Source organism: Arachis hypogaea, chromosome 18 (genome assembly GCF_003086295.3).
Source record: "Arachis hypogaea cultivar Tifrunner chromosome 18, arahy.Tifrunner.gnm2.J5K5, whole genome shotgun sequence".
Taxonomy (NCBI): Eukaryota; Viridiplantae; Streptophyta; class Magnoliopsida; order Fabales; family Fabaceae; genus Arachis; species Arachis hypogaea.
Window position 1 is genome coordinate 1,308,248 of NC_092053.1, and position 25,546 is coordinate 1,333,793.

At 34.1% G+C, this 25,546-nt stretch overlaps 4 protein-coding genes and 1 long non-coding RNA gene across 5 annotated transcripts; 2 read left to right on the top strand and 3 right to left on the bottom strand.

The window, feature by feature from the left end:
- Positions 1-132: 132 nt before the first annotated feature.
- On the bottom strand, positions 133-2,265 carry LOC140181633 (uncharacterized). Its single transcript, XR_011876617.1, has 2 exons — positions 957-2,265; positions 133-844 (listed from the first exon to the last, which is right to left on the bottom strand). It is a non-coding gene; the product is annotated as an uncharacterized lncRNA (long non-coding RNA).
- Positions 439-2,716, top strand: LOC112771559 (uncharacterized). Its single transcript, XM_025816335.3, has 3 exons — positions 439-898; positions 983-1,398; positions 1,570-2,716. The coding sequence occupies exons 1-3, from the start codon at positions 439-441 to the stop codon at positions 2,614-2,616; spliced, it is 1,923 nt and encodes a 640-aa protein (XP_025672120.1). The 3' UTR covers positions 2,617-2,716.
- Positions 2,717-4,371: 1,655 nt separating this feature from the next.
- On the top strand, positions 4,372-6,788 carry LOC140181698 (uncharacterized). The gene is made up of 2 exons (XM_072225989.1): positions 4,372-5,612; positions 6,416-6,788. Exons 1-2 carry the CDS (start codon positions 4,372-4,374, stop codon positions 6,786-6,788), a joined length of 1,614 nt encoding a protein of 537 aa, XP_072082090.1.
- Positions 6,789-13,178: 6,390 nt separating this feature from the next.
- On the bottom strand, positions 13,179-14,115 carry LOC112772566 (early nodulin-like protein 7). The gene is made up of 2 exons (XM_025817534.2): positions 13,954-14,115; positions 13,179-13,870 (listed from the first exon to the last, which is right to left on the bottom strand). The coding sequence occupies exons 1-2, from the start codon at positions 14,084-14,086 to the stop codon at positions 13,443-13,445; spliced, it is 561 nt and encodes a 186-aa protein (XP_025673319.1). The 5' UTR covers positions 14,087-14,115; the 3' UTR covers positions 13,179-13,442.
- Positions 14,116-23,730: 9,615 nt separating this feature from the next.
- On the bottom strand, positions 23,731-25,045 carry LOC112772567 (nuclear pore complex protein NUP35-like). Its single transcript, XM_072225994.1, has 4 exons — positions 24,900-25,045; positions 24,377-24,488; positions 24,137-24,262; positions 23,731-24,052 (listed from the first exon to the last, which is right to left on the bottom strand). The coding sequence occupies exons 1-4, from the start codon at positions 25,043-25,045 to the stop codon at positions 23,957-23,959; spliced, it is 480 nt and encodes a 159-aa protein (XP_072082095.1). The 3' UTR covers positions 23,731-23,956.
- Positions 25,046-25,546: the final 501 nt, after the last annotated feature.

Sequence of the window (25,546 nt, forward strand, 5' to 3'; positions counted from 1 at the left end):
ATCAAAGCGCCTCTTATAATGATTCCAACAATTATATGCGTATGGATTTAGTTTTTGAGGTTTCAGTTAGGACTAAAGTTCAATATTAACATTGACATGATATGAGAGTTAATAAAATATGCTCAATTTTATAATACACTTGATAAATGAATAGAAAGAATGTGGAGTTTTACTTTCACATTCAAAGTCATACCAAGAAGTTTCTTTTGCTGAATAAATTCAACACTTTGAGAGACAACAACACAAGAATTTTCCTTGAACATGTTTGAGACTTTTAAAAGTCTATAACCAACGTAATCATTTTCTGTACAGTAAGTTTCCAAACATTTTCTGCAACTTCACTTGGTATAACTGATTAACTGCTAAACATTATATAAAGAGGACACAGAACTTTGCTCTATTCACTCTCACTTTCAGGAGTTGCCTTATTTCAAGCCCATGAATATGGATCCAAATCTGTTTGATGCAATTAGAAAAAATGATATAGCAACATTTTCAAGCCTCCTTAAGGAGAATGAAGGAATCCTGAATCAGAAAACAGCTGATTCCTACAGCACTCCATTGCACATTGCTTCCAAGTATGGTTGCACTGAAATGGTGTCTGAGATTATCAGCATGTGTCCTGACATGGTTTGTGTTGAGAATAAGAAACATGAGACTCCGATTCATGAGGCGTGCCGCCAAGAGAATGCTAAGGTCTTAATGTTGCTGCTTGATGCCAATCCTAATGCTGCTTATAAGCTTTATGCTTCTTGCAAAAGTCCTTTGTTTCTAGCATGCAGTCATGGCCATCTTGACATGGTTAACCTCCTCCTGAATCTACCTGAGTTCGCAGAGCGAAGCACTGCAGAATTCGATCAAACTTGTATCCTTATAGCAGCATCAAGAGGACACACAGGTTGGAATCATAGTTTTCTATAGAAATTCTGAATGTTGCTTTATGTTTTACAACTAACCTTTATGGATTGTGTTTGATCTGCAGATATTGTTAGGGAGTTGTTGAATAAGTGGCCTGAGCTTGTTCAAGTGATTGATGAAGATGGGAATTCATCACTGCATCATGCTTGTAATGAAGGATACAGAGAGATTATATGGATCCTACTAAGGCGTGATCCGAATCTGGCTTTACAATACAACAACAATGGCTACACACCATTGCATCTGGCAGTGAAGAATGGGAGAGTCTCTGTCCTTGAAGATTTTGTGTCAACTTGTTCTGCATCATTTCTCTATCTCACCACAGAAGAAGAAACAGTATTTCATATAGCTGTGAGGTACGGGTGCTATCATGCTTTGGAATACTTGGTGAAAGTCTCTAATGGCACAAATCTATTGCACTGTCAAGATAGATATGGCAACAGTGTCTTGCATCTTGCAGTTTCCGGAGGGCGCCACAAGGTGATGGTAAAATTCAATTTGTGATCAAATTTGGAATTCCATTACATCCATTGATATGTGTCAATGATTTGAAAACCTTGTTATTATATGTCATAGCCAATCAAATTTATATTGAATTTGAATGATAAACTATACCTGTGGATTGTGCTTATAGTTTTATGATCAATTTAGATAGCAGATTTCTTGATCAGCAAGACAAAGCTGGACATTAATACTCGGAACAGCGAAGGGTTCACAGCACTTGACATCCTTGAGAAGGCTAAGGACACTGCAGTAAATAGGCAATTGCAAACCATATTTATCAGAGCCGGAGGTAAAAGAAGCCAATCTTCCTCTTGCGCGCTCGAAGGAGACAGAACCAATTTTCTGTCACCTATAGCTTCTAGGCTTTCCCTCTCAAGAAGGTACATTTCTAATGAATTGCAAATGTCACATGAAATTCTATCTATTGAATGCACAAGCCCACCAGAACTTAGCAAAAGCGCAGACTCTAGATCGCCTCAGCAGCCTCAAGTAAGCGAGAGATTTGATATTGCTACCTACAAGCCACAATACTTGTCCCAAAAATGTTCAGGGAAACATAAGCATCAGAGCCAAAAGAAAATGGAAAATCTGAATCAACTTTATTATGCTAAAAGGAGTAAGCACATGGAGATGCACAAAGAGGCAACACTGAATGCAAGAAACACCATCATTTTAGTTGCTGTTTTGATTGCAACTGTGACTTTTGCTGCTGGTATTTCTCCTCCTGGTGGTGTATACCAAGAAGGACCAATGAAGGGGAAGTCAATGGTGAGTAATACAACAGCTTTTAAGGTATTTGCAATAAGCAACGACATAGCACTATTCACTTCTCTATCTATAGTCATTGTTCTTGTTAGTATCATTCCTTTTAAGAGGAAACCACATATGAGACTATTGAGTATAGCTCACAAGGTTATGTGGGTGGCTATTGCATTTATGGCAAGTGGTTATGTTGCAGCAACATGGATGATCTTGCCACATAGTGAAGGGATGCAGTGGCTATCTGTGATGCTGATAGCACTTGGTGGTGGCTCTCTTGGGACAATCTTCATTGGTCTTAGTGTGATGCTGGTTGAACATTGGCTGAGGAAATTCAAGTGGAAAAAGACAAGAAAGGAAGGTGCAAACTCTGATGGAGAAAGTCAAAACTCAGATGTTGAGAGCTCTTATTTACATGGCTATCATTCATATTGATTAACTTAATTTGGTTCATAATGAAAATAATGTGTCCCCATCCCTATAATAGTGGCCAATGTGTATAAATTCCAGAAAGCTACTTGATCTTAATCTATTGTTATATATAGTATATAATATATATAATATATGGTATTACAAAGTTGCTTATTTTGAATTCAAAATTGTTTAAATTAAGATTTGGTTCAAAGCAGAATTGTCCAGCCTCATAAAATTAGGAATAGAATAGCTCTGTTTACCAATTCATAGCTGATATCATATATGACTAAGAAAGTTACATTGCACTCCACGGGAATACTTTGACCCTGTATACACATTGAAGAGATTATGTATGCTTTGTTTACTGATTAGTAATTACATACTCAAATAGAATATTTGGTATTAACTAATATAATTGTTGAGTCTAGTTTTGATTTTGGGTTATGATGACAAACATTGTTTTGGGTGAAAAAGCCCAATATTGTTTAATGTGTGTTTTATTGTGGTAGGCCCATTAACTATCTCACAAGTCAAACAATGCTACTTGTTTCCTTAATGCTCCAAGTAAATGCCCAAGTCCACATTGCCTTAGTCCAAGACCAGCTAGTACTTCAGCAAATGTAAAAGAGTCAAGCTCATTCTCATTGCACCGATCAGCTAAGAATAAAAGGCTATGTGTTGGCAAAAGAAGAAAAGAAAGAAAAGGATATCTGTCAACATCAAGGACAGATGGGGCTCTAGCAAAGCAACAAGACACAAGGACTCTCACCTCTCCAAGGACAAACAGTAAAGCAAATTACAGCAAAGGAAAAGCAAAACACAAACTTGCCAAGCAGCAGAGGTAGTGGATGAAGTTCCTCGTATGGCAGAGATCATGGAGCAGGATGCAAAAGAAGAGCATGCCAAGGAAGAAAGAAACACCAAGGACAGCAGAGGTAGTGGTCGAGCCACTCCAGCAGCTGAGGTGGTGAAGCAAGATGAAGAAAGGACTGCATGCCATCAAGGACAGCTCCAACGAGCAGCTGGCACAAGGAAATGGAAGAGGCAGAAATTCTAAGCAAGCTGAAGATATATAAGAAGACTCATTCCATCATTTCAAGTTAAGAAAGAGAGCACACACCAATTCAGAGCACCTTCTCTAACATAGAGCTGAAATCTCTTTCTTCTACTCAAGCTTAATTCTGATTTATAGTTATGGCTGTCTTGCGTTATTCTTTGTTTTGAAAAAAAGGCAATCATGTGAGGATCAAAAGCCAAGAGAGAAAAGGCAAGAGTGATGCAGAAATAGCCACTGTTTATTTTTTTGATGTAATCTGGGTTTATGAACTAGGATTAGTTCCCCTTGCCAAGTTGGGATAGCACTTGGTGAGAACTGAATCTGTATAGATTCCCCTTCCAAGTTGGGATAGCACTTTGGGGTTGCTAAGCTTTGGTGAAGAAAGCTTAGGGGTAGATACTAGTTGAATTAGGGAGTAATTCAATAGTATTGGTGTATGTAACCTGAGAATTATAGTGAAAATTCCACCATGGTTTGTGGTGGAGACTGGATGTAGGATTCATGGCACTTTCTCCTCTTCTCTGCACTTTTAATTTTCTGCGTATGAGACTATTTCAAATAATCTCCTGCAACTCGAGCAACAGCAAAAACAGAGTTTGAAACTTAAAGTTTTAAGCTAACTTGATTCAACCCCCCCTTCTCAAGTTCAACTAGAACCATCAATTGGTATCCAGAGCAAGGTCTCAAGAAGCAAGCTTCACAGCTTGGAGTAAAGATCCATGGCCAACAACATGAATCCCAACATCGTGGCTTTCACTCTCACTGAAGGGCAGTCCAACAACAGACCTCCCTACTTCAATGGCAGCAACTACTCTTACTGGAAAGAGAGAATGAGAATCTTCGTGCAGTCGATCGACTACAACATCTGGAAGATCATTCTCAATGGTCCAGACGTTCCCACCAAACAGAATGCTGATGGAGAAGTTGTGGCAAAGGAGGACAGCGAATGGACAAATGAAGAAAAGAAGAAGGTTGAACTCAATGCTAAGGCAATCAACCTGATGCACTGTGCAATCAGTTTTGAAGAGTTCAGAAAAGTGTCAAGGTACAAAACGGCTAAAGAAATTTGGGATAAGCTCAGACTCACTCATGAAGGCACCAAGCAAGTGAGGGAAACCAGAATCGACATATTAATGAAGGAGTATGAAATGTTCAGTATGAAGGAAGATGAGAGCATTGATCAAATGTTCGAAAGGTTCTCGATAATCATCAATAATCTGGACGCCATGGGAAGAAGCTACTCTGAAGAAACCTTAGTAAGAAAGATTCTGAGGAGTCTCACTAAGAAATGGGAAGTGAAAAGCACAGCCATCTCTGAAAGGAATGATTTGATCAAAATCACCTATGATGAGCTGAGAGGCAAGCTGCTGGCTTATGAAACCACTCACATGTCTCAAGACAAAGATGACAAAAAGAAAAGTATAGCACTAAAATCAAGAATGACAGCCCAAGGAGAAGAATCTGATGACAGTTTCTCAGATGAAGAAATGGTGCTCTTTGCAAGAAAAATGAGAAGACTACTAAGATACAAAAACAAAGGCAAAGGAAGTTCCTCATCCAAAGATGTCAAGAAAGATCAAGTCAAGTTCACATGCCATCACTACAAGGAGCCTGGTCACTTCAAGTCAGATTGCCCTCAACTTAAGAAAGGCAAAAAACCAAAGAAAGACAAAAAGAAGGTGATGATGGCAACATGGGAGGACTTGGAGAACGACACCAGCTCAGAGAGCTCAGATCAAGAAGCTCAACTATGTCTGATGGCAGATCATAATGATGAAGATGAGGTAGATCTCTCTGACTTATCTATTGATGAACTGCACTACATTATCAAAGACATTTCTGTGAACTCTAAGAAACTCTTGGATAAGTATGCTAAATGTAAGAAAGAAAATGAGGCTTTGAGGACAGAAAATGATCTTCTTTTGAAAAAGGTTAAGGCAAATGAAACTAGCAATGAAAAGTTTTTAAAAGAAGAAAACATTGCCTTGCGAGCTGAATTAGAAAAATACAAGCTCAAGCATGAAGTTACTGCTTCCACTTATTTGATTTATGAAAATAAAAAGCTGAATGAACAAATAAAAAATTTGAATGAAGACTTAGCAAAGTTTGTTCAAGGTTCTCAAAATCTGAACAAACTACTTGCTTGTCAAAGGTTTGGATCTGAAAAATCTGGACTTGGATTCATAGAGGAAAACAAGGCTGTTTTCAAACAAAACTTTAAAAAATCTGAAGCCTCCTCTTCCAAGCTTTTCAAACCAAAAGGATTCAGCAAACCTAAAAAATCAGTAAGCAAGAATCATTGCTACAAGTGCAACAGAAATGGTCATGATCCTCCTCAATGTTTCATCTTTCTTAAGTCTTTTGGTAATGATAGTAAATTATATAAAGTTGTTCATGATTATAATGCTCTTGGGCAACCAAGAAGATTTCACATCAAAGGATCCAAATGGATTTGGATACCTAAGGTTAGTTGAAGAACATGCAGGTTTGCCTTGCATCCAAGAAGAAAATGGACATGTGGTATCTTGATAGTGGATGTTCAAGGCATATGACCGGAAGGGATACTTTCTTCATTAAACTCAACAAGTATAATGGAGGATTTGTCACTTTTGGAGATAATGGTAAAGGTAAAATAATTGCCATTGGTAAGGTTGGCAAAGATTTTTCAACTTGCATTGATAGTGTCTTCTTAGTTGATGGGTTAAAGCATAATCTATTGAGCATAAGTCAATTGTGTAACCTTGGGTATGCTGTAACCTTTAGGAAATCTGATTGTAAAGTCATAAATGAGAAAACAGGGGCTGTTTTGTTTGTTGCCAAAAGAAGTGACAATGTTTATGGTATCACTCTAGATGATCTAAAAGTTCAAAATGTAACTTGCTTCTCTTCAATGGAGTCTGAAAAATGGATGTGGCATAAGAGGTTAGGACATGCTAGCATGTTCCAAATCTCTAAGCTTGTAAAGAGAAGCTTAGTTAGAGGTCTTCCTAATATAAAATTTGACAAAGATATCACCTGTGATGCTTGTCAAATGGGTAAACAAATTAAAACCTCTTTCAAACCCAAGGAAGATGTCTCTACTAAGAAACCATTGGAGTTGTTACATCTTGATCTGTTTGGACCAACTAGGACTTAAAGTCTTGGAGGAAAGAGTTATGGCATGGTAATTGTGGATGACTATACTAGATTTGGCTGGGTGTTCTTTCTTGCTCATAAACATGAGGCTTTTTCAGTTTTTGAGAAATTCAGCAAAAAGGTTCAAAATGAAAAAGGTTTAAAAATTGTTTCAATTAGAAGTGACCATGGTAAAGAATTTGAAAATCAATCTTTTGAATCTTTTTGTGATGAACAAGGCATATCACATAACTTCTCTTGTCCAAGAACTCCTCAACAAAATGGTGTTGTTGAGAGAAGAAATAGAAGTTTACAAGAAATGGCTAGAGCTATGTTATGTGAATATGAAATCCCTAAGTTCTTATGGGTTGAAGCTGTGAACACAGCTTGCTATGTTTTAAATAGAACCATCATTAGGAAGTTTTTGAAGAAAACCCCATATGAACTTTGGAAAGGGCATCCTCCTAATCTTAGTTATTTTCATGTGTTTGGCTGCAAGTGTTTCATTTTGAATATCAAAGAAAATTTAGGAAAATTTGATCCTAAAACACATGAAGGGATTTTTCTTGGTTATTCCACAAATAGTAAGGCCTATAGAGTTTATAACAAAAACTCCAAAACTGTTGAGGAAACCATGCATGTCACATTCTGTGAGACTAACATTGTTCCTAGTGTTTGCATAGATGATAGTCCAGGTTTCGAAGCTGAACTACCCAAGAATGATGAGCCAGTTCATCAAAATTCAAGTTCTCATGAAGCTGCACCTACTAGCAACGAAAATTTCAATTCTGCAGGAGACAATTTAGAATTATCTCCTGTTGCTGCAGAAAATACTGATGCAGAGGCTATTGTTGATCAAGAGGAACCTGAATCCTCAAACCAGTCAAAAAGACCAAGAGAATGGAGGTTTCTGAAAAACTATCCTGAAGAGTTCATAATAGGAAATCCATCCACTGGCAGGACTACCCGTTCATCTTTGAAAAGAGCCGAATCCAACAACATTGCTCTTTTATCAAAGATTGAACCACAAAACATCCAAGAAGCTCTTGCTGATCCTTCATGGGTGCTAGCTATGAAGGAAGAATTGCTGCAATTTGAGAAGAACCAGGTCTGGTCATTAGTGCCTTATCCAAATGGAAAGAAAGTCACTGGCACTAAGTGGATTTTCAGAAACAAACTGGGTGAAGATGGATCCATAGTCCGAAACAAAGCTAGATTGGTCGCTCAAGGATATGATCAAGAGGAAGGGATTGATTTTGATGAATCCTTTGCACCCGTAGCTCGAATGGAAGCCATCAGATTGCTCCTTGCATATGCTGCTCATTGTGGCTTCAAGTTGTTCCAAATGGACGTAAAGTGTGCTTTCCTCAATGGCATAATAGATAGAGAGGTTTATGTGGCTCAACCACCTGGGTTTGAAAACAAAACTTTTCCTAACCATGTTTTCAAACTAGCTAAAGCCTTATATGGTTTAAGACAAGCTCCTAGAGCTTGGTATGAGAGGCTTAGCTCATTTTTATTGAAAAATAACTTTCAAAGAGGAGCCACTGACACCACTTTATTTATTAGAAATTATCATGATCACTTTATTCTTGTGCAAGTTTATGTTGATGATATTATATTTGGTTTGGCTAATGAAGATTTGTGTGCAGATTTTGCTAAGCTTATGACCAATGAATTTGATATGAGCATGATGGGAGAACTCAATTTCTTCCTAGGCTTACAAATCAAGCAAACTGCAGAAGGCATATTCATCCATCAAGAAAAATATGCAAAGGAACTTGTCAAGAAGTTTGGGCTGGACTGTGCTAAGCCTATGGGAACCCCCATGCATCCTAACATCAAGCTTGATAAGGATGAACATGGTAGAGATGTTGATGAGACACGTTACAGAGGGATGATTGGATCCCTAATGTATCTAACCTCCTCAAGGCCTGATATCATCCAAAGTGTTGGAGTCTGCTCAAGGTTTCAATCAAAGCCTAAGGAGTCACATCTCTCTGCTGTCAAGAGGATCATCCGATATGTACTTGGTACCACTAATTATGGGTTATGGTTTCCTAAGACTGATTCTTTTCAATTAGTGGGTTTCTGTGATGCAGATTTTGTTGGGGATAGGACTGATAGAAGAAGCACAAGTGGCATGTGCTGCTTTCTTGGGAAATCTCTCATTGTTTGGTCTAGCAAAAAGCAAGCTACGGTAGCACTTTCTACAGCCGAAGCTGAGTATATTGCAGCCTCCTCTTGTTGTTCTCAATTATTATGGCTGAAAACTCAACTAGCTGACTATAAATTGAATGTCTCAAATATTCCATTATTTTGTGACAACATGAGTGCTATCAATATTTCCAAAAACCCTGTTTTGCACTCTAGAACAAAGCACATTGAAGTTCGTTTTCATTCTATAAGAGAACATGTGCAAAATGGAAATTTAGATATTCAGTTTGTTAATTCTGAGGGTCAGCTAGCTGATATATTCACCAAACCATTGATAGAGGAGAGGTTCTGCAAGTTAAGAACTGAACTGGGCATTCTAACTTCATCTCTGTTTTCTTAATGTTTCTGATAATGAGATCTTTTGTGTTTTGTCTCTTGAATCGCGGTGAGATTTTTTTGGCAGATGATGAGTAACCTTCATTGAGTCACTATGAAGCCTACTGGATTCAGGCCTGAATGATGAACATCTCGTGCTGGAGCAGTCTCGACATATGGGCTTTCTTTACTGAATCCAATTGAGCCCATTTCATAGTTGCTTTTTCATTTTTTTTTGAAATAAGTTTTTGGGCCTCATTTAAAATTTGTTTTCAAATCCAAATTTTATTTTGCTTTTGTTCCCATCTGCAATGTACAACAATTACAGCTGTTACTTCCTATACGTTTTCAAAGTTGGGATTTTTATTTTTTCAAGGTGCAACCTTTACACTTCTCTAAGTTTATAATAACTTCCCACTGCATGCATCCATTCACACCACACTCTCCACTCTCCACTCTTTCATCTTCTCCGAACCAGTGCTTCTATAAATATGGCTCGAAAGAAGAGAGTTGCTCACAGAGGCTCCCACAGTGGCACCCACCGTTCTGATCACACACACTCTTCTCCCTCTCATTCCCCCACTCATTCCTCACCATCTCCACCACCAAACCCTTCTCCTGACATGGCCCGCACGAAGACTACTGCTCGCCGCCCTGGCTTTGCCCCTCGCCCTACACCTCCTCCTCCTCCACCAAACACTTCTCAGCCGAGTTCTTCCAAACCTAGCTCTTCCAGAGGAAAGAGGCCTCTTCACGAAGACGAAGAGACTCGCCCCACTCAGAATCGCCATACTCGCGGTACAGTCATTGGCTTTGACCTCCGTCCTGTTGCTGAACCTAGACTCTCAAATCCTATTGCTTACAAGTCATTTTATGCTGATTTTCCTGATGAGTCCTTTGATCGTCGTCGTTTTCAATCTCTCATGAACTATCTGTTTTTCTGCAAAGATGTTTACAAGCGTAAATTCTGTCCCTCGAAGCTTGTCAATCTTGACAAACTCCGTAAGAAAGGCCTGAACTTTACCCCATTGTTTGCATATCAAGGTTGGACATCCATACTGTCCATCAAAGAGAAAATTTAACCTGATTTGGTAAAACAGTTCTATAGCAACATGTCCTACAAAGAAGGGAGAATCGCCTCTTTTGTTAAAGGCAAAGTGATTATTCTTGACAAATATCACCTAGGCAAAGCCCTAGATTACCAGGATCGAGGCCCTGATGTCTACACCTCTGGTAAGTGGGATGAAACACTCAATGTTTCATACTTTGATGCCCTAAGTACTGTCTGCATCAATATCCTTCTCTTAGAAGGTAACACTCCAACTCATAAGTCTCTTGGTCCAGTCCGTGCCCAGCTGCATAGGATTGTGAACCATGTCATCTTGCCTCAGAGCGGCTCTTTTCAACGCGTCTCATTCTGTGACACACTGGTTTTGTATGCACTGCTTTCAAAAATTCCCATCTCTTTTGCTTACTTACTTGTAAGGCATATGTATGCTTGTGTCAGTACCAAAAATGCGTTACCATATGGCATGCTTCTTACAAAAAATTTTCAATATTACAATGTTGATTTTGGGGCTGAAATTGCCATAGATTGTAACTCATATATTAAAGGGGGTGGTGCAGTAAAGAAAACAGCTCCCAAGCGTCGCCAAACTGATGACAGCACTGATGTTCCCTCTGTTGATGAGGATCCTCTGATTTCCCCTTCCACATCCACTACAATCAAGGTCATGACCCGCATTCTGAAGAATGTGCTTGAAGAATTTATCAATCTGACTGACCTTCTTCTCCATCATGGTGCTGAGCGCAAAAGGAATCAAGTTTTGGAGGAGAATGCTCTTAAGAAGACCAAAGGAAGGATTCGCATTCTGAGAGACTTTGTAGAGGATGTTGAGGTTGGCCTCACCACATCTGACAATGAGGGGGAGGACGATGGAACCTCTGATGAATCCAACTCTGATGCCTAGCTCATTTTATCTCATCTGTGATTATGACTTAGTTTCCTTTTGAACTTGTTAAATATTTTGGATGACTGTAAAGACTTTAACTACTCTGCTACTTAAACTATATGCACCAGCCACTAACAAATTTTGTGCAGGTTGTTTTTTTTCCTTTCCTCCCTTGATGACAAAAGGGGGAGAAAAGAAAAGGAATGTTAGTTTTGGCTTAAGGATTAACAGTAATAGTTAAGAACAATGTTTTGTGGTGCTATGATATATCTTGTGGTGTGCTTGTGTTGTGCTTAGTGTTAATTGCTCTGTGCTTCCATAGTGTTAATTGTTTTGTGCTTCCATTACTGTGATATATTGTTTGGATATATTGGTCTTGGCTGTTTTTAAATTTTGTTCAGGAAAAGATGTAAGCCATGATAAAGGGGGAGCAATGCTAGCATTCAGGGGGAGCAACTCACAATCTGAATGTCATCAAAGGGAAGTGTTCTTAACTCATTTAAATTTTTTAATTTCCCTATTTTATCATGTTTGTCATCAAGGGGGAGATTGTTGAGTCTAGTTTTGATTTTGGGTTATGATGACAAACATTGTTTTGGGTGAAAAAGCCCAATATTGTTTAATGTGTGTTTTATTGTGGTAGGCCCATTAACTATCTCACAAACCAAACAATGCTACTTGTTTCCTTAATGCTCCAAGTAAATGCCCAAGTCTACATTGCCTTAGTCCAAGACCAGCTAGTACTTCAGCAAATGTAAAAGAGCCAAGCTCATTCTCATTGCACCGATCAGCTAAGAATAAAAGGCTATGTGTTGGCAAAAGAAGAAAAGAAAGAAAAGGACATCTGTCAACATCAAGGACAGCTGGGGCTCTAGCAAAGCAACAAGACACAAGGACTCTCACCTCTCCAAGGACAAACAGTAAAGCAAATTACAGCAAAGGAAAAGCAAAACACAAACTTGCCAAGCAGCAGAGGTAGTGGGTGAAGTTCCTCGTATGGCAGAGATCATGGAGCAGGATGCAAAAGAAGAGCATGCCAAGGAAGAAAGAAACACCAAGGACAGCAGAGGTAGTGGTCGAGCCACTCCAGCAGCTGAGGTGGTGAAGCAAGATGAAGAAAGGACTGCATGTCATCAAGGACAGCTCCAACGAGCAGCTGGCACAAGGAAATGGAAGAGGCAGAAATTCTAAGCAAGCTGAAGATATATAAGAAGACTCATTCCATCATTTCAAGTTAAGAAAGAGAGCACACACCAATTCAGAGCACCTTCTCTAACATAGAGCTGAAATCTCTTTCTTCTACTCAAGCTTAATTCTGATTTATAGTTATGGCTGTCTTGCATTATTCTTTGTTTTGAAAAAAAGGCAATCATGTGAGGATCAAAAGCCAAGAGAGAAAAGGCAAGAGTGATGCAGAAATAGCCACTGTTTATTTTTTTGATGTAATCTGGGTTTATGAACTAGGATTAGTTCCCCTTGCCAAGTTGGGATAGCACTTGGTGAGAACTGAATCTGTATAGATTCCCCTTCCAAGTTGGGATAGCACTTTGGGGTTGCTAAGCTTTGGTGAAGAAAGCTTAGGGGTAGATACTAGTTGAATTAGGGAGTAATTCAATAGTATTGGTGTATGTAACCTGAGAATTATAGTGAAAATTCCACCATGGTTTGTGGTGGAGACTGGATGTAGGATTCATGGCACTTTCTCCTCTTCTCTGCACTTTTAATTTTCTGCGTATGAGACTATTTCAAATAATCTCCTGCAACTCGAGCAACAGCAAAAACAGAGTTTGAAACTTAAAGTTTTAAGCTAACTTGATTCAACCCCCTTCTCAAGTTCAACTAGAACCATCAATAATGCATTTGTATATTTGGTCTATGCAGGGTTTAGTTTTACCATTTCTTAGTCTTCAAACTTATTTGCTTAAAACTTTATTTGTTTAAAGTAGAAAGCTGAATGTTCTACTTAAGTAACAATGACTAAGCTAATAAAATAGTTGAGCACAAAAGAGGAAAAAAGAAACTTAAATGAGAGAAACTATAGGCATGATCATAAATAAATAATTAAATACAATACAAATCCATACAATATATCAAAGTCTCTGCTGCAGAAAAAGAATAGGTTAAATGGTAATGCACTAATGCCTAAACAACCAAGGAGTTCCAAAAAAAAAAAAACATAACAAGAGGTACATTCAGAGTGCTAAGAGTAACACAACCAAAAATGTAGCAAAGGGAGCCATAACTGCTGAATTACTAAGCATAATAGAGGTTGAATCTTCTGCTATGCTATCATAAGGAGATGAAGCTACTGGGGAGAAGGCTTCAGGCGAAGGAGACATCGGCGACAGCGAGATACCTTGAGGTGCAAGCAAAGAGGGTGGTGGGGATTCTGGAACTGGAACTGGAACTGGATGATGTTGTGGGGACATAACCTCCACAAGAAGCTTCTGTCCTCTGCTACAATGATGAGCGGTTCCACTGATGAAGTAGAAGGCACCAGGGCTATCAAGATTGAGAATGCTCTTGCCATTGTCAAAGGCTGTGATGGGGTTACTTGCATCGCAGTGAAAATAGTCCCATTCCTCCACACTTAGAACTGAGTCATTCTCGTACTCAAACACTGCAAAAACACAAAGAAAATTAACATTCATAAGTTGCATAAGTCTAAGTGCAAATGCCATAGATATAGATATAGATATATACCGAGAGAATCTCCAACTTGGAACCTGTTTCTTTCAGCCCAATGGGTGTAGAATGAAGTGTCAGTGGGATCAGGAACACGCCAACCAAAGTGATCACCAACTTTGAACTCCCTCGAAGCTGTGGTACACAGCATGATGAAAAGAATCACACATTTAAATAGATGTGACATGCTTTATTAAGAATGGATGTTGAAGAAGCAAAAAGTGGTGATAAACCAATGCAAAGTGCAGGGTCTGTATATATAAGCACAAGAACATGATAGTGATTAGAGTGTGTTTAGGTAGTTATACATAGTGGGTAGTTATTAAAGTTGAGACTAACGTGCGGCCATTATTGGTGGGTATGACTTAATTCGGTCAAAGAATGGTCAACAATCAAGGCCACATCTTTAGTGGTTTTGGAATATGGCCGCTGCTATAGCTAATGTGACCATGCATGCAAGTTGCCACGTACTCTTTTATATTTATGAGAACTAGAAGTGGCCCGTGGGAAATGGATCCTCTCAATTTCTTTTAACAATTGAAGGAATAAAGTATGATTTCTCACCATTAATTGTTATAAGTGGAATCACAAGAAAATATGAGAGAAAGTGTATTGAAAGGTTATAGATCATACTTTACTCTTTTAATTTTTTTCAACAATTGAGATGATCCATTCTCGTAACCCGAACATATGCGCGGTGAGATTATAAATATTTTAATTTTATTCTTTAATAGTTTGTCAACTAAGAAGAGAAGTTTACGTTGATCACTATGTTTAAGGCTGGAAAAAATATGGGGATTCTCTTGTCACTCCAATCTAGTGTCTCTAGTGAAATCCAATAAATTAACCTTATGATGCTTTATTTTAAAACCAAAAAAAATATTAATAACCGAAGCAATGCAAAAACAATGGAGAACTACTCCTATTATAGAGGCAGCAGTGTCAAGCTTAAGTGTATCCAAGTGCCTGAGGGAATAATGGAAAATAAAACTTTTGGTATACAAAGTTCCAGGGTTAACATACACTTTAATTTGAGCATCAAGAAGTAAAGCTAAGGGGATGATTTGGTTTGGTGTTTTTATTTTTATTTTCGATGAAAACAAAAATATATAAAAATATGATTCATTAAATATTTTAAAAATATTTTTAACAAAAATAATTTTAAAAAGGCAAAAACAAAGTTAGGGGTTAATTGGTCTGCGAAAATATTTTTTGTTTTTGTTTTCTGTTTTTATTTTTAGAAAATAATTTTTATTTTCAATTTTTCACGTTTTAAAAAATGCGATTGGTTTGTAAAAAGAAGATATATTTTTGAATATCGAAAATAATAAAAATATGTTTGATTGGTTTATTTTCAAAATGTATTTCTAATATTTTAAAATCACAAAATTTATTTTTATTAAATGTATGATTTTAGTTATTTAATTTTTTTTATTAAATTAACAATTAATTGTTATACGGTATCAATATGAAACTAAAACTAGAGCAATGCTTTTCATTTAAAAATGGATGCAACATCTATAATGGGTTTTTGAAAGCCATATCCTGTTGACAGAAGTGATAAGTATCCATGCAAAATAAGCGCATAAAATTTTAACCAAAATAGAAAAAAACAGCTCCAAAGATTACCTAAGCACGCTTTCCATATTCTGTTGACAAAAGTATTCTACTCAAAAGGATCACAGAAATAAATCAAATAATGAAACAAGCTCACATGCAACATACTCATCGCTGGTTTGGTTTTAACTGGATCACTATATTTGGGCCCATTCATGATGGATTTCGTGATCGTAGACCTTATTTTAATTTTTCATCTCTGAACCGAAAAAAAAAACAATATATTGTACTTACAGTTTTATTTTATTTTAATAATATTGATCACTCATTAATACCAAAAAAAAAAAAAAATATTGATCACTCATTCAAATAATTTCAGGATAATGAAATCCTTTTTATCAAACGCATATATACATACCAGCAGCAAAGGAAAGGAAAAACATTTATAATTTTAAATAGATTATTTAGTATGTACCGAAATGAAAAAAAAATTATAAATATTTGTGTTTATATAACTAGTGAAATAATAAGTACTTAGTTGAATCAAATGATTTCAATGATACAGTAGTATACGATTAGATGTATGTGTAAAAATAATTTTGTTTCATAACAACACTGAATAACATGACAAAAAAGGTGCATGTAGTTTAGCATGCACAAAATAACTAATAAATTAAAAGACGGTAAATAAGGGTGGCTTATCGAAACTTCAGAGCAAACATTTTGGGACAAAAAATTTAACATAAAAATTACGTAATAAAATTTATATTAAAATAAAATTTATAAATATAATTATTTTTTAAATTAGTTACTAATAAAATAATAAATAATTTTAGATATAAAAAATATAAAATAATTTATAATAGTACTTTTCAAATTTTGAGCGACTTAAAATTTTTAATAATTATTCAGAAGTAAATTTTTTAATAATTTTTTTAATATAAATAATTAAACTATCCATGAAAAAAATATTCTCCATCTTATTTCTTAATCTTATTTTCAATATTTTTATTGCTGAAAATGAGCGCTATGTAGTAGCTATAAAAACTGAAAAAGTTAATATCAGAAGAATTAATCTATCAATCCGGTGATACACTTTTTTCTTTTTGCTAAATATCTACACAATTCATGAATAGTTGACAAATTATTCATTTTTGAATGCTGACGAGTATCAAGAATAAAATATTGAAGGTGAAAAGGCAAATTAATCTTCTCTTGTTCTAAAGTCTTCAGGATAGTAACTGTCAACAAAAGTAAAAATTTTAGCAATGTCAACATTTTTGTAAGCATCTTGAGACATGAGAGTAAAACTCAAACTTAGTAGATCCATTCCTTGATCATTAAATCTGCTATTCAACTCTTGTAATTGCTTATCAATTGTGACTAAAAATATCTCTACTCTAAAATAATGCTCAACTGTAATATGATCTTTTTGGTGACGCGAGCATTCTTGTCTTGCTATATAAGAAGCAGTTAAATTAGGAATTAGAATATCATGTTGCTTACAAAATAATTTCACATTTTTTAGTGATTCCTCCCATCTGTCATCTCTCATGTTTTAGATAAGTGTTTTTGTAGAATGAAATAGTTGCACAATACTATGTCTTGAGACTGTTTTTGTAAAGTTTGACAAAGAACATCAGTTATTTCCATAATATCTTTCACCAAATGCAAGATCAATACAAACTCAAATGAAGTCAGGGTATTGTAAGCACTATCTGTATCATCACACAAAGAATAAGTTGATCCATCAATAATAATCTTTTGTAAAATATTCAACGTTGCACCATACATATTTATCAAACTGCAAACAGAAGAGAAATGAGAACTTTATCGAATATCACCTGCTCGTTTCAAAGTACCAATTTGATTTGTTCCTTTACCAGTTTCAAGTTCATCAATCTCTAATAAATGAGCAATTTCATATGTCTTGACAGCATGTAACTCATCATGTTACTTACTAGAAGAACAAATAATGTTGACAATGAAAGTCAATTTTAAAAAAAATTGATACACAAAAATAACTTCACTAGATGCAGCAACTAATGCAAGTTGTAATCGATGAGCAAAATAGTGGATATAGTAAACATAAGGGCTTGTAAACCATTTCATTCCCCTCTCATGTTGCTGGCACCATCATATTCTTGACCACGAATATTAGAGATATCAAGACCATGTCGAAAAAGAATGTCACACAATTTTTGTTTCAGAGTTAATGATAGAGTATCTTTAACATGCACAAGATCAAGAAAACGCTCTTGAATAAAATAATGTAGATCAACAAATCCTAAAACAAGTACTATTTGTTCTCTTTTAGATTCATCACGAGTTTCATCTACTATAATACAAAATTTAGAATCTCCAATTTCCTCACAAAGATACTTTCTCACCTTGTTTGAGAGACTATACAAGATTTCTTTTTGAATTTGATGTAAAGTATATTTAGCATTAGATAGAGCATTTTCTAACACAATTTTTACAATTTCATCATTGTAAAAAGCTATAAGTTTTATCATTTCAAAAAATTACCTTGATTTTTTTATTCCAGAGTCTCATCATGACCTCTGAAAGCACAAGCTTGAAATGTAAGCTAACGAGTTGCATCAATAGAAGATTTTAGACGCAATCGATTCTTTTGAATTTCTTTAGAAGTATGATCCTCAATTACATTTTAGATGTGACTTGCCTGATTCAGTAAGTCTAGACATGCTCCAACTGCATTATTGTGTGGTGAGCAAGAATCTCCAATATATTTAAGAAAAGTACAATTCATTCCATCATTAACCTTTTGTCAAATTCTAAACCCTTAACTAATAAAAACATCTGAATTATTATGTCCACTGAGTTTTTTGCTAACCAAATAACAAAATAAACAATATGCTGCATCTTCAGAAGATGAATACTCTAACCATGAAGGGAAAAATACCAAACTAAGCATAATAAAATTGTCTTGAATGCTTCGTACCAGATAAAGGATAATTGTCAAGATACTTCTGATATAGACCCCTTTTAAGATAAGCTAGTCTAACCTCATCTCTTTGGTTTGAATGATATTGCCAAATTTAAAGCCGTTTTCCAAGGTTTCGTTCCAAAGAATTAAGATCAAACTCATCAGATACAACTCTTTGAACCTTTGAAAGTTGCATCTCACTTCTTCATGATTTAGAAGTAGAAAAATTATCTATAGGTGTTAATATTGTGGAAGTTAGATTTTCTCCTTATTGAACATTAGCCTTCCTCTTAAAAATGCATAAATTCTTTTATTTTTTTATCATTATGATTGTACAAAAATTTGAATATATATCTTGTAAAATATGTAAAAAAAAAATAGAAAGATAAATATTAAAATTTAGAATAATTATTGGGATTTTTTATTTATATAAATTAAATAATTATATTATTTACTGATTTTCATTATTTCCAGTGTTTTTATCGAAATCCTTTTTTAAGCATATTTTGTTTACAGTGTAAACGAATGTATTTTACACGTATTTCGTTTACAGTGTAAACGAAATACAATGAGTGTAAACGAAATACGAGTACTTGTAATTATAAAAAATTTAATTTTTATAGGTATAAAAATATAATTTTTAAAATGATAAAACCGTATTAAAATATAATTTTGACCGATTTAAAAGATAAAATTCGATATATGTTTTTTAATTTGAATCTTATCTATCTTTTAAAATTTAAACTAATAACTTGTTATTCTAAACGTTTCAATTAACATGGGAGATAGACGGTTTTAATGAGCGGTTTTGACTCAAATGACATCATTTAAAATTGCCCATTCAAACACGTAATTTAAATCTGTCCATTTAAATCGTAGCGATTAAATAATAATTTAAAATGGCGATCACATTATATTCTAAAAACTATCTCATTTAAATTAGTACTCAAAAAAATAAAAATTTAAAAAATTTAAAAATTTTGATAAGCAAAATTTAAACGATATATAATTTAAATTTAAAAATTTTAATATAATTTGAAGGATATAATTTGAACATTTTAAATAATAGAGTATATGAAAAATCTTATAAAATTTTTATATTAAAATAGCAGGTTTAAATTACGTGACTTCAATTAAAACCGCTCATTAATTGAAATTTGAAACGTTTTCATTTATAGAATAACAACGTGAGAAAATTATTAGTTTAAATTTTTAAATATAAATGAGATATAAATTAATTAAGGTAGAATTATAAGTTATATTTTTATATAAACTATTTTTATTTTTTAAATCGGTCAGAATTATATTTTTAATACTATTTTATTATTTTAAAAATTATACTTTTATAACTATAAAAATAATTTTTTTTATAATTACAAGTACTTGGATTTCGTTTACACTGTAAACGAAATATACACGTTTCATGATATTTACTATATTTCGTTTACACTGTAAACGAAATACACTATACTTTGTCTACAATGTAAACGAAATGCACTATATTTCGTTTATACTGTAAACGAAATATGCTTAAAAATGGATTTCGGTAAAAATACTGGAAATAATAGAAATCGGTAAATAATATAATTATTTAATTTATATAAATAAAAAACCTTACTTATTGAATGTCTTTTATTAATTTATAAAAATACAATAATACTAATATTTATTAAATATTCTATTTTTTTTTTTTAGCAAAAATAGGAGACTCGAACCTGTAACCTCTTAGACTATGTCATTTGAGGTATAACTCATTGGCAAATATTCTATTTTTTTGCATAATATAAAAAATTCAACTAAATAAATCGTGGAATATAGAATAATATTAAATTAAATAAATAAATAAAAATACCTTATTCAACAAAAATGCAAGTGATCCGCTGCTTGTCGCGAGGAACTCCCGATTGTGGAAGGAGAAGAGGAGGTTGGGAAGGTTTAAATTAGTCAGTTACAAACTTGTATATATTTAAAGGTTTCATAGTTCCTTCATTATTCTCTCTCTCACGTTCACATCTTCTCCTTTTCTTTGAAACACAGGCAATTTTCAAAATGACATGGTTTGGGTTAGTGTTCTTCTTTCTTTCTATTTAATCATCCAATCATTGTTTTTTTATGTAAATTTTTTTTTGCAGCAAAATTATAGTACTCTACAAGATTATGGCAGCAATTGTTACTCTATGTTACAGACCTTCTCAAATGCTGATTAATTACTATTTGTTTGCCCAAGAATCTTCTATTTGGGAGATAGTATTCTTATTTTTTCTGTACGAATGGCTTGTTGCGCTTTTAGTTCTTCATATCATATACAGGGGAGAAGCACATTATGGACCCTACTACTGGATTGCAAATCTGGGTCTGCATTCATCTTTTGTAGGAATGCTATATAAACCATTTCAGATTGTTCTTGTTTCTGCAATTAATGCCACCCCTCCCACTCTTTGGGAGCGGTTGTTTGTATTTGCCGTTTTTCCTGCAATCATTTGTTGGATGTGGACTGCATGCGAACCCAATCGGCTACCAGAGTGGCAGGACGTGCTTGATATCTTCAATTTCTTCAACAAGAATAGGATAATAGCTGCTTTAGTTTTTTGGCCAGTGCAAAAAGCTGTGGTGAACTATTTCGTGAAGATGTTAGCTATTCCACATAACAAGGTCATTCTCCTGCATATCTTTCTACTGGTTCTTGCAGCCAATTTCAGCTATTGGTACCGCCAATCACCTCCCTTTTCTCGTGTTCTTGTTTTTATTATTGTGTCGATTGTAGTGTTGGTGCAAGGTGCAGTGTATGCATCAGGGGGCTGAATTTCTTTTTGTTCAAATGTTATTAGAACTAGAAGTGGTCCCAGAATGAGATTATAAATATCAAAATTAATTAGCACCTATTGATATTAATAGTTGTTATTTTTACTTTAAAAAATTGTTTGTACATAAAAATCTATTGTATGGGATAAAATACTGTGCCGTCCTCTACTATCAATAGTCCAGATAATTGTTTTTAAAATCCATAGATTCTACTTATATGAAAAAAAGCTATTATGTATGTGTATTTAAATAAAATCTGTAATAATATGTAACTGTTATGCATAAAAAAATATTAAATAATTAATACAAATGATTTTTATTATAATCACATAAGAAACTGTAATTAATTAACTATGTGATGTTCAGTTATATATCTAGATGCAAATTATTTTGTAATTCGGTTTATGATAAGTGTGCTATTAAGTAATCAAACATCTAATTGACTTTTCTTTAAAAATTCAATTTGCATTATTCAAATTTAAGATTGGCTAACAAATGAATGATTCTATTTTTAAAATACATGAGAATATTATTTATTTCCAACGTCCAAAGTTTCACAAGGAAATACAAAATATGGTACCTTTACATATTTTTATATTTGTTCTCCTCAATAACATAATTGCTAACAAAATAAACATTTTTATCCCTGCTAAAGACATAAGTGGCAACAAAATAACATTTTTATCACTGCTAATTGAACTTCACCACTAGTATGGTGATTATCTTCAATGTTGTCCCCATACATAGTTTCATTACCATTGATGTTGAGATAGTTTTCTTCATCCACTCTCTGCTCTCATTTTAAGGTGCCAATGAGTCCCAGTGTTGTGGGCATCCTGACCCTAGCTTCCTTCCTCTAAGCCAAAATATTCTATAAACTAAAATATAAGTCCAATCATTTAACTACCAACCAATCATAGTAAATTTTAGAGATATTAGTAACTTAATTAGAGATAGATGTGAGTAATTTCTATTGTTAGTTACCACAATGTGTTAGTTTCTTGATAGATATTATCCTATATAGTGTGTAGCTCTAATGTAAATCTAAATCTCACCATTAATAAAATTCAATTCTAGCTTTCTGTCAAATTTTCCTTCGTTTATCCATAGATCATAACAGTAAATGAATATCATAATACTTTTGAAGTTGAAAATCAAAATCAGCTTATGAACTAATTCTTAAATTCATGAGGGAAAAACTCTTTGAAGGGAGCATGCAATAGAAACATAAAGTTTATCTGATAGAAAATTTTTTAAGACAACACATTATGTGAGAAGGAAAAAAAAATAATAGAATAAAAAAATTCACCATTAACTCCATGGAATTTTTGGCACGTTAATAAAGCATTGATGATGTAAACCATGATTTGGTGTCTTTCATGAGAATAAAGATGAGTTTATTGATGCCATGGAGTTGTAGAGAGTTCTATGCATTTTGTTACTAAAAGAAGTAAGAGTTTGATATTAAACATTAAGTGATTTGTAAAAATTAAAAGGATTTTTTATATCCCTGCTAACAGCATAATTTTAGAAAACAGATCCTGTAATTAAACATGTCCAAATATCAATTATTAAATGTAGAATGGCGAGTGATTTCGGAAGGATATATTGATTTTGTTGAATTTTTTTTAATATCTTATTCACCAAGACTTTTGTGAAAATCTCAATTATATCTGTTCCAAGCAAACATAGTTAACAACAAAATTAACACATGGACCACGCTCAATCTCCAATATAATTATGTAGATTTAACTATATAGATTCATTGATGATATAATAAATTATGAGCTAAATCATGATTCACACAATACAAACATGAACCAATTAAAAAATTTCATTATCTAATCCCGCCTTGTGCATGCAGCAACTCATTGGCCAACGGCAAACCCTTAAATAGAGCTCAATATCATTACGAATTAGTCCTTGGCCTGTCGGGTTGGGGGATATCGTGGGGAACAAAAAAAAAAATTTCATTATCTACTTACCTCACTAATAAAGAAGAGTGTTAAGAGCAACATAAGAGATACTATTTCAGTGGTTTATGCATTGTTAAGCAAAAAAGCAATACTATTAAAATGTGTGTCATCTATATTTTGTTGGGGTTTAGAATTTGCTGTACTATAAAAAAAAAAAAATAGTAAGCTATACGAAAACAAAATTATATGTAAAAAAAAAAAATTAATTAAAATTGAGATTTTATACCACACCCAATGTTAAATACAAATTTAATAATAAAAATAGAATTGTAAAATATATAAAAAAAATTATTACAAATAATTTTATTTTGACATAAATTTTTATTTTGATAAAAAAATATATAAATTTTTTAAATAATTTTATTTTGATATAGCAATCAAATTAATATTTTTATTTTTTATTTTTTATATTAAAATGTAAGAAAATGTAAACAAAATCAAACATATTAAATTTTTAATTTAGAGCTTATTGAGGATTAAGTTAAATATATAAAAATATATAACTATATATGATGTTCCAAAAACATAGCTACAAAGACTCTGGCCTATAGTTATCCAATAAGAATGAAACATTATGAAGAAATAAAATCCAACCACTAGCATCCAAAGAATAAACATTCCAACTCAAATCCAGAAGGCATGCCAAACTTTTTAACAGCATTTGAATAGCTGAAACAGCCACTCGTCATTTAAAACAAAACAGAATGATATAATCTGATCCACCATTATAGCTCATCTAGACTCCAAATATCCAATCCATCATCCTGTGCACCCTTAATTTTGTTGGAGAAACAATGGCTCCTCCAGTTTGATGAGAAGTTGAGTTGTCATTCTGCAAATGGTAGGGTCGAGAGGGAGATTTCAGCATACTTGATTCTGAATTTCTAGCAGAGGATAGAGGAAAGGGCATAAATACCTGATGGTTAAGACGTTCATCCAATGCTTGACGTTGCATGGGATCCAAGGGTTTCACACCAACTATTAGGACTCCATTGAGCTGCATTCCATTCTTGTTAAGGGCTTTCTGTGCATCAGAACGATTCTGCATATGCATTTGATAATATCATCAAAACAGTATGTATGCATAGTTTTGATTGATTGATGCACAACTATTTCTATTTAATCAATATGTTCAAGCAAGGGAAAGATTGCAAACCTGATATAAAATATGCATCCAATTAGCATCTCTAGGACCAGGAACATGTTTCAAAATTTCACCACATTTTTCAAACTCCCTTAAAACCAAATTAGTATCACCTGGAGAAAATCTGCGGGAGGAACTTGTTAAAAGGACATTTGAAACATAGTTGCAAATTTGACAGGCCTTGTTGAAAGGTGCAAGAGCATATTGGTTTTTTACACTGAAAACATGGTCATTTGTGTGGAAGGTATATTTCTTGCACAGAAATAGCTGCACATCCACTCAGTGTAAGCTTTTTGTGTGCCATAGGAAGCATGATTGCTCTCAAGTGGTTGAACTTTGAAGCAATTTCTTTTGATAATTATAAAGTAAAATTTATGTTATTTTATTCACGCTTTCTTTATATACATGGCAATAGCTTAAGGTGCATAATTACAATCAAAATTATATATAGTGGAACAGGATTAAGGTTAATAACTCAATGCAGTACTACAATCAATAGTCAAGACTTAAATGCTGAAGTAGGTTAGGACATTACCCATAAACAGTTACCCACTCTTCCTCATTGAGATTCTCAGCTGGCAGCGAATTCCTTTGAACCTCTGGCCTTGCTACTTCCAGCTGCAGAGGGAGAATTATTATAAGAGCACCAGGCTGAACTACACCCTCAACTGTGGTGCTCATGTTATATTCTTAATCTAACAGAATCAAATTACTAGCTGCAAAAGCAAACAAAGAAAACGGCTGCATTAAAACGAAATTCGCTGAGAAATGCATGATAAGGATATGGATTCTCATAATTCAATATAACTAGATTTACCATGCAGATAAGGTAGCTAAAATCATAATTTATAAAGGTACATGCAAGGGCTTAGTATTTGAAAACCCTATTATTAAAGTACGTATCAAAATTTGGTTCATTTTTGTCAGAGCTAGAATTCTTGAAAAATCCGAATGCAAATGACACAATAAAAGTGACATGTAAAGTGTAAGAAATCAGAGAATAATGAGGAAAGAATTGCGTTGAAATTAAAATTTTTCAACTAAGAACCAGAGACAAACACTTAGACATGAATGAGCGATCTGGAATCTACAATTAGGCAAATAAAAGGATCGAACCGCGATAATAAAGAGATGGAGATGAATTCGGAACAAATAAAAACTAGTTGCAATGAAAAAGGATCT

Coding starts and splice junctions, on each gene's coding strand:
- LOC112771559 (XM_025816335.3), top strand. CDS start 439: ATGAATATGGATCCAAATCTGTTTGATGCAATTAGAAAAAATGATATA. Junction 899..982: donor AGCATCAAGAGGACACACAG/GTTGGAATCATA, acceptor TTTGATCTGCAG/ATATTGTTAGGGAGTTGTTG. Junction 1,399..1,569: donor TTTCCGGAGGGCGCCACAAG/GTGATGGTAAAA, acceptor TGATCAATTTAG/ATAGCAGATTTCTTGATCAG.
- LOC140181698 (XM_072225989.1), top strand. CDS start 4,372: ATGGCCAACAACATGAATCCCAACATCGTGGCTTTCACTCTCACTGAA. Junction 5,613..6,415: donor AATGAAACTAGCAATGAAAA/GTTTTTAAAAGA, acceptor TGTAACCTTTAG/GAAATCTGATTGTAAAGTCA.
- LOC112772566 (XM_025817534.2), bottom strand. CDS start 14,086: ATGCTGTGTACCACAGCTTCGAGGGAGTTCAAAGTTGGTGATCACTTT. Junction 13,871..13,953: donor CCAAGTTGGAGATTCTCTCG/GTATATATCTAT, acceptor GTGTTTTTGCAG/TGTTTGAGTACGAGAATGAC.
- LOC112772567 (XM_072225994.1), bottom strand. CDS start 25,045: ATGAGCACCACAGTTGAGGGTGTAGTTCAGCCTGGTGCTCTTATAATA. Junction 24,489..24,899: donor GAGTGGGTAACTGTTTATGG/GTAATGTCCTAA, acceptor TTCCTCCCGCAG/ATTTTCTCCAGGTGATACTA. Junction 24,053..24,136: donor ATGAACGTCTTAACCATCAG/GTATTTATGCCC, acceptor TACCATTTGCAG/AATGACAACTCAACTTCTCA.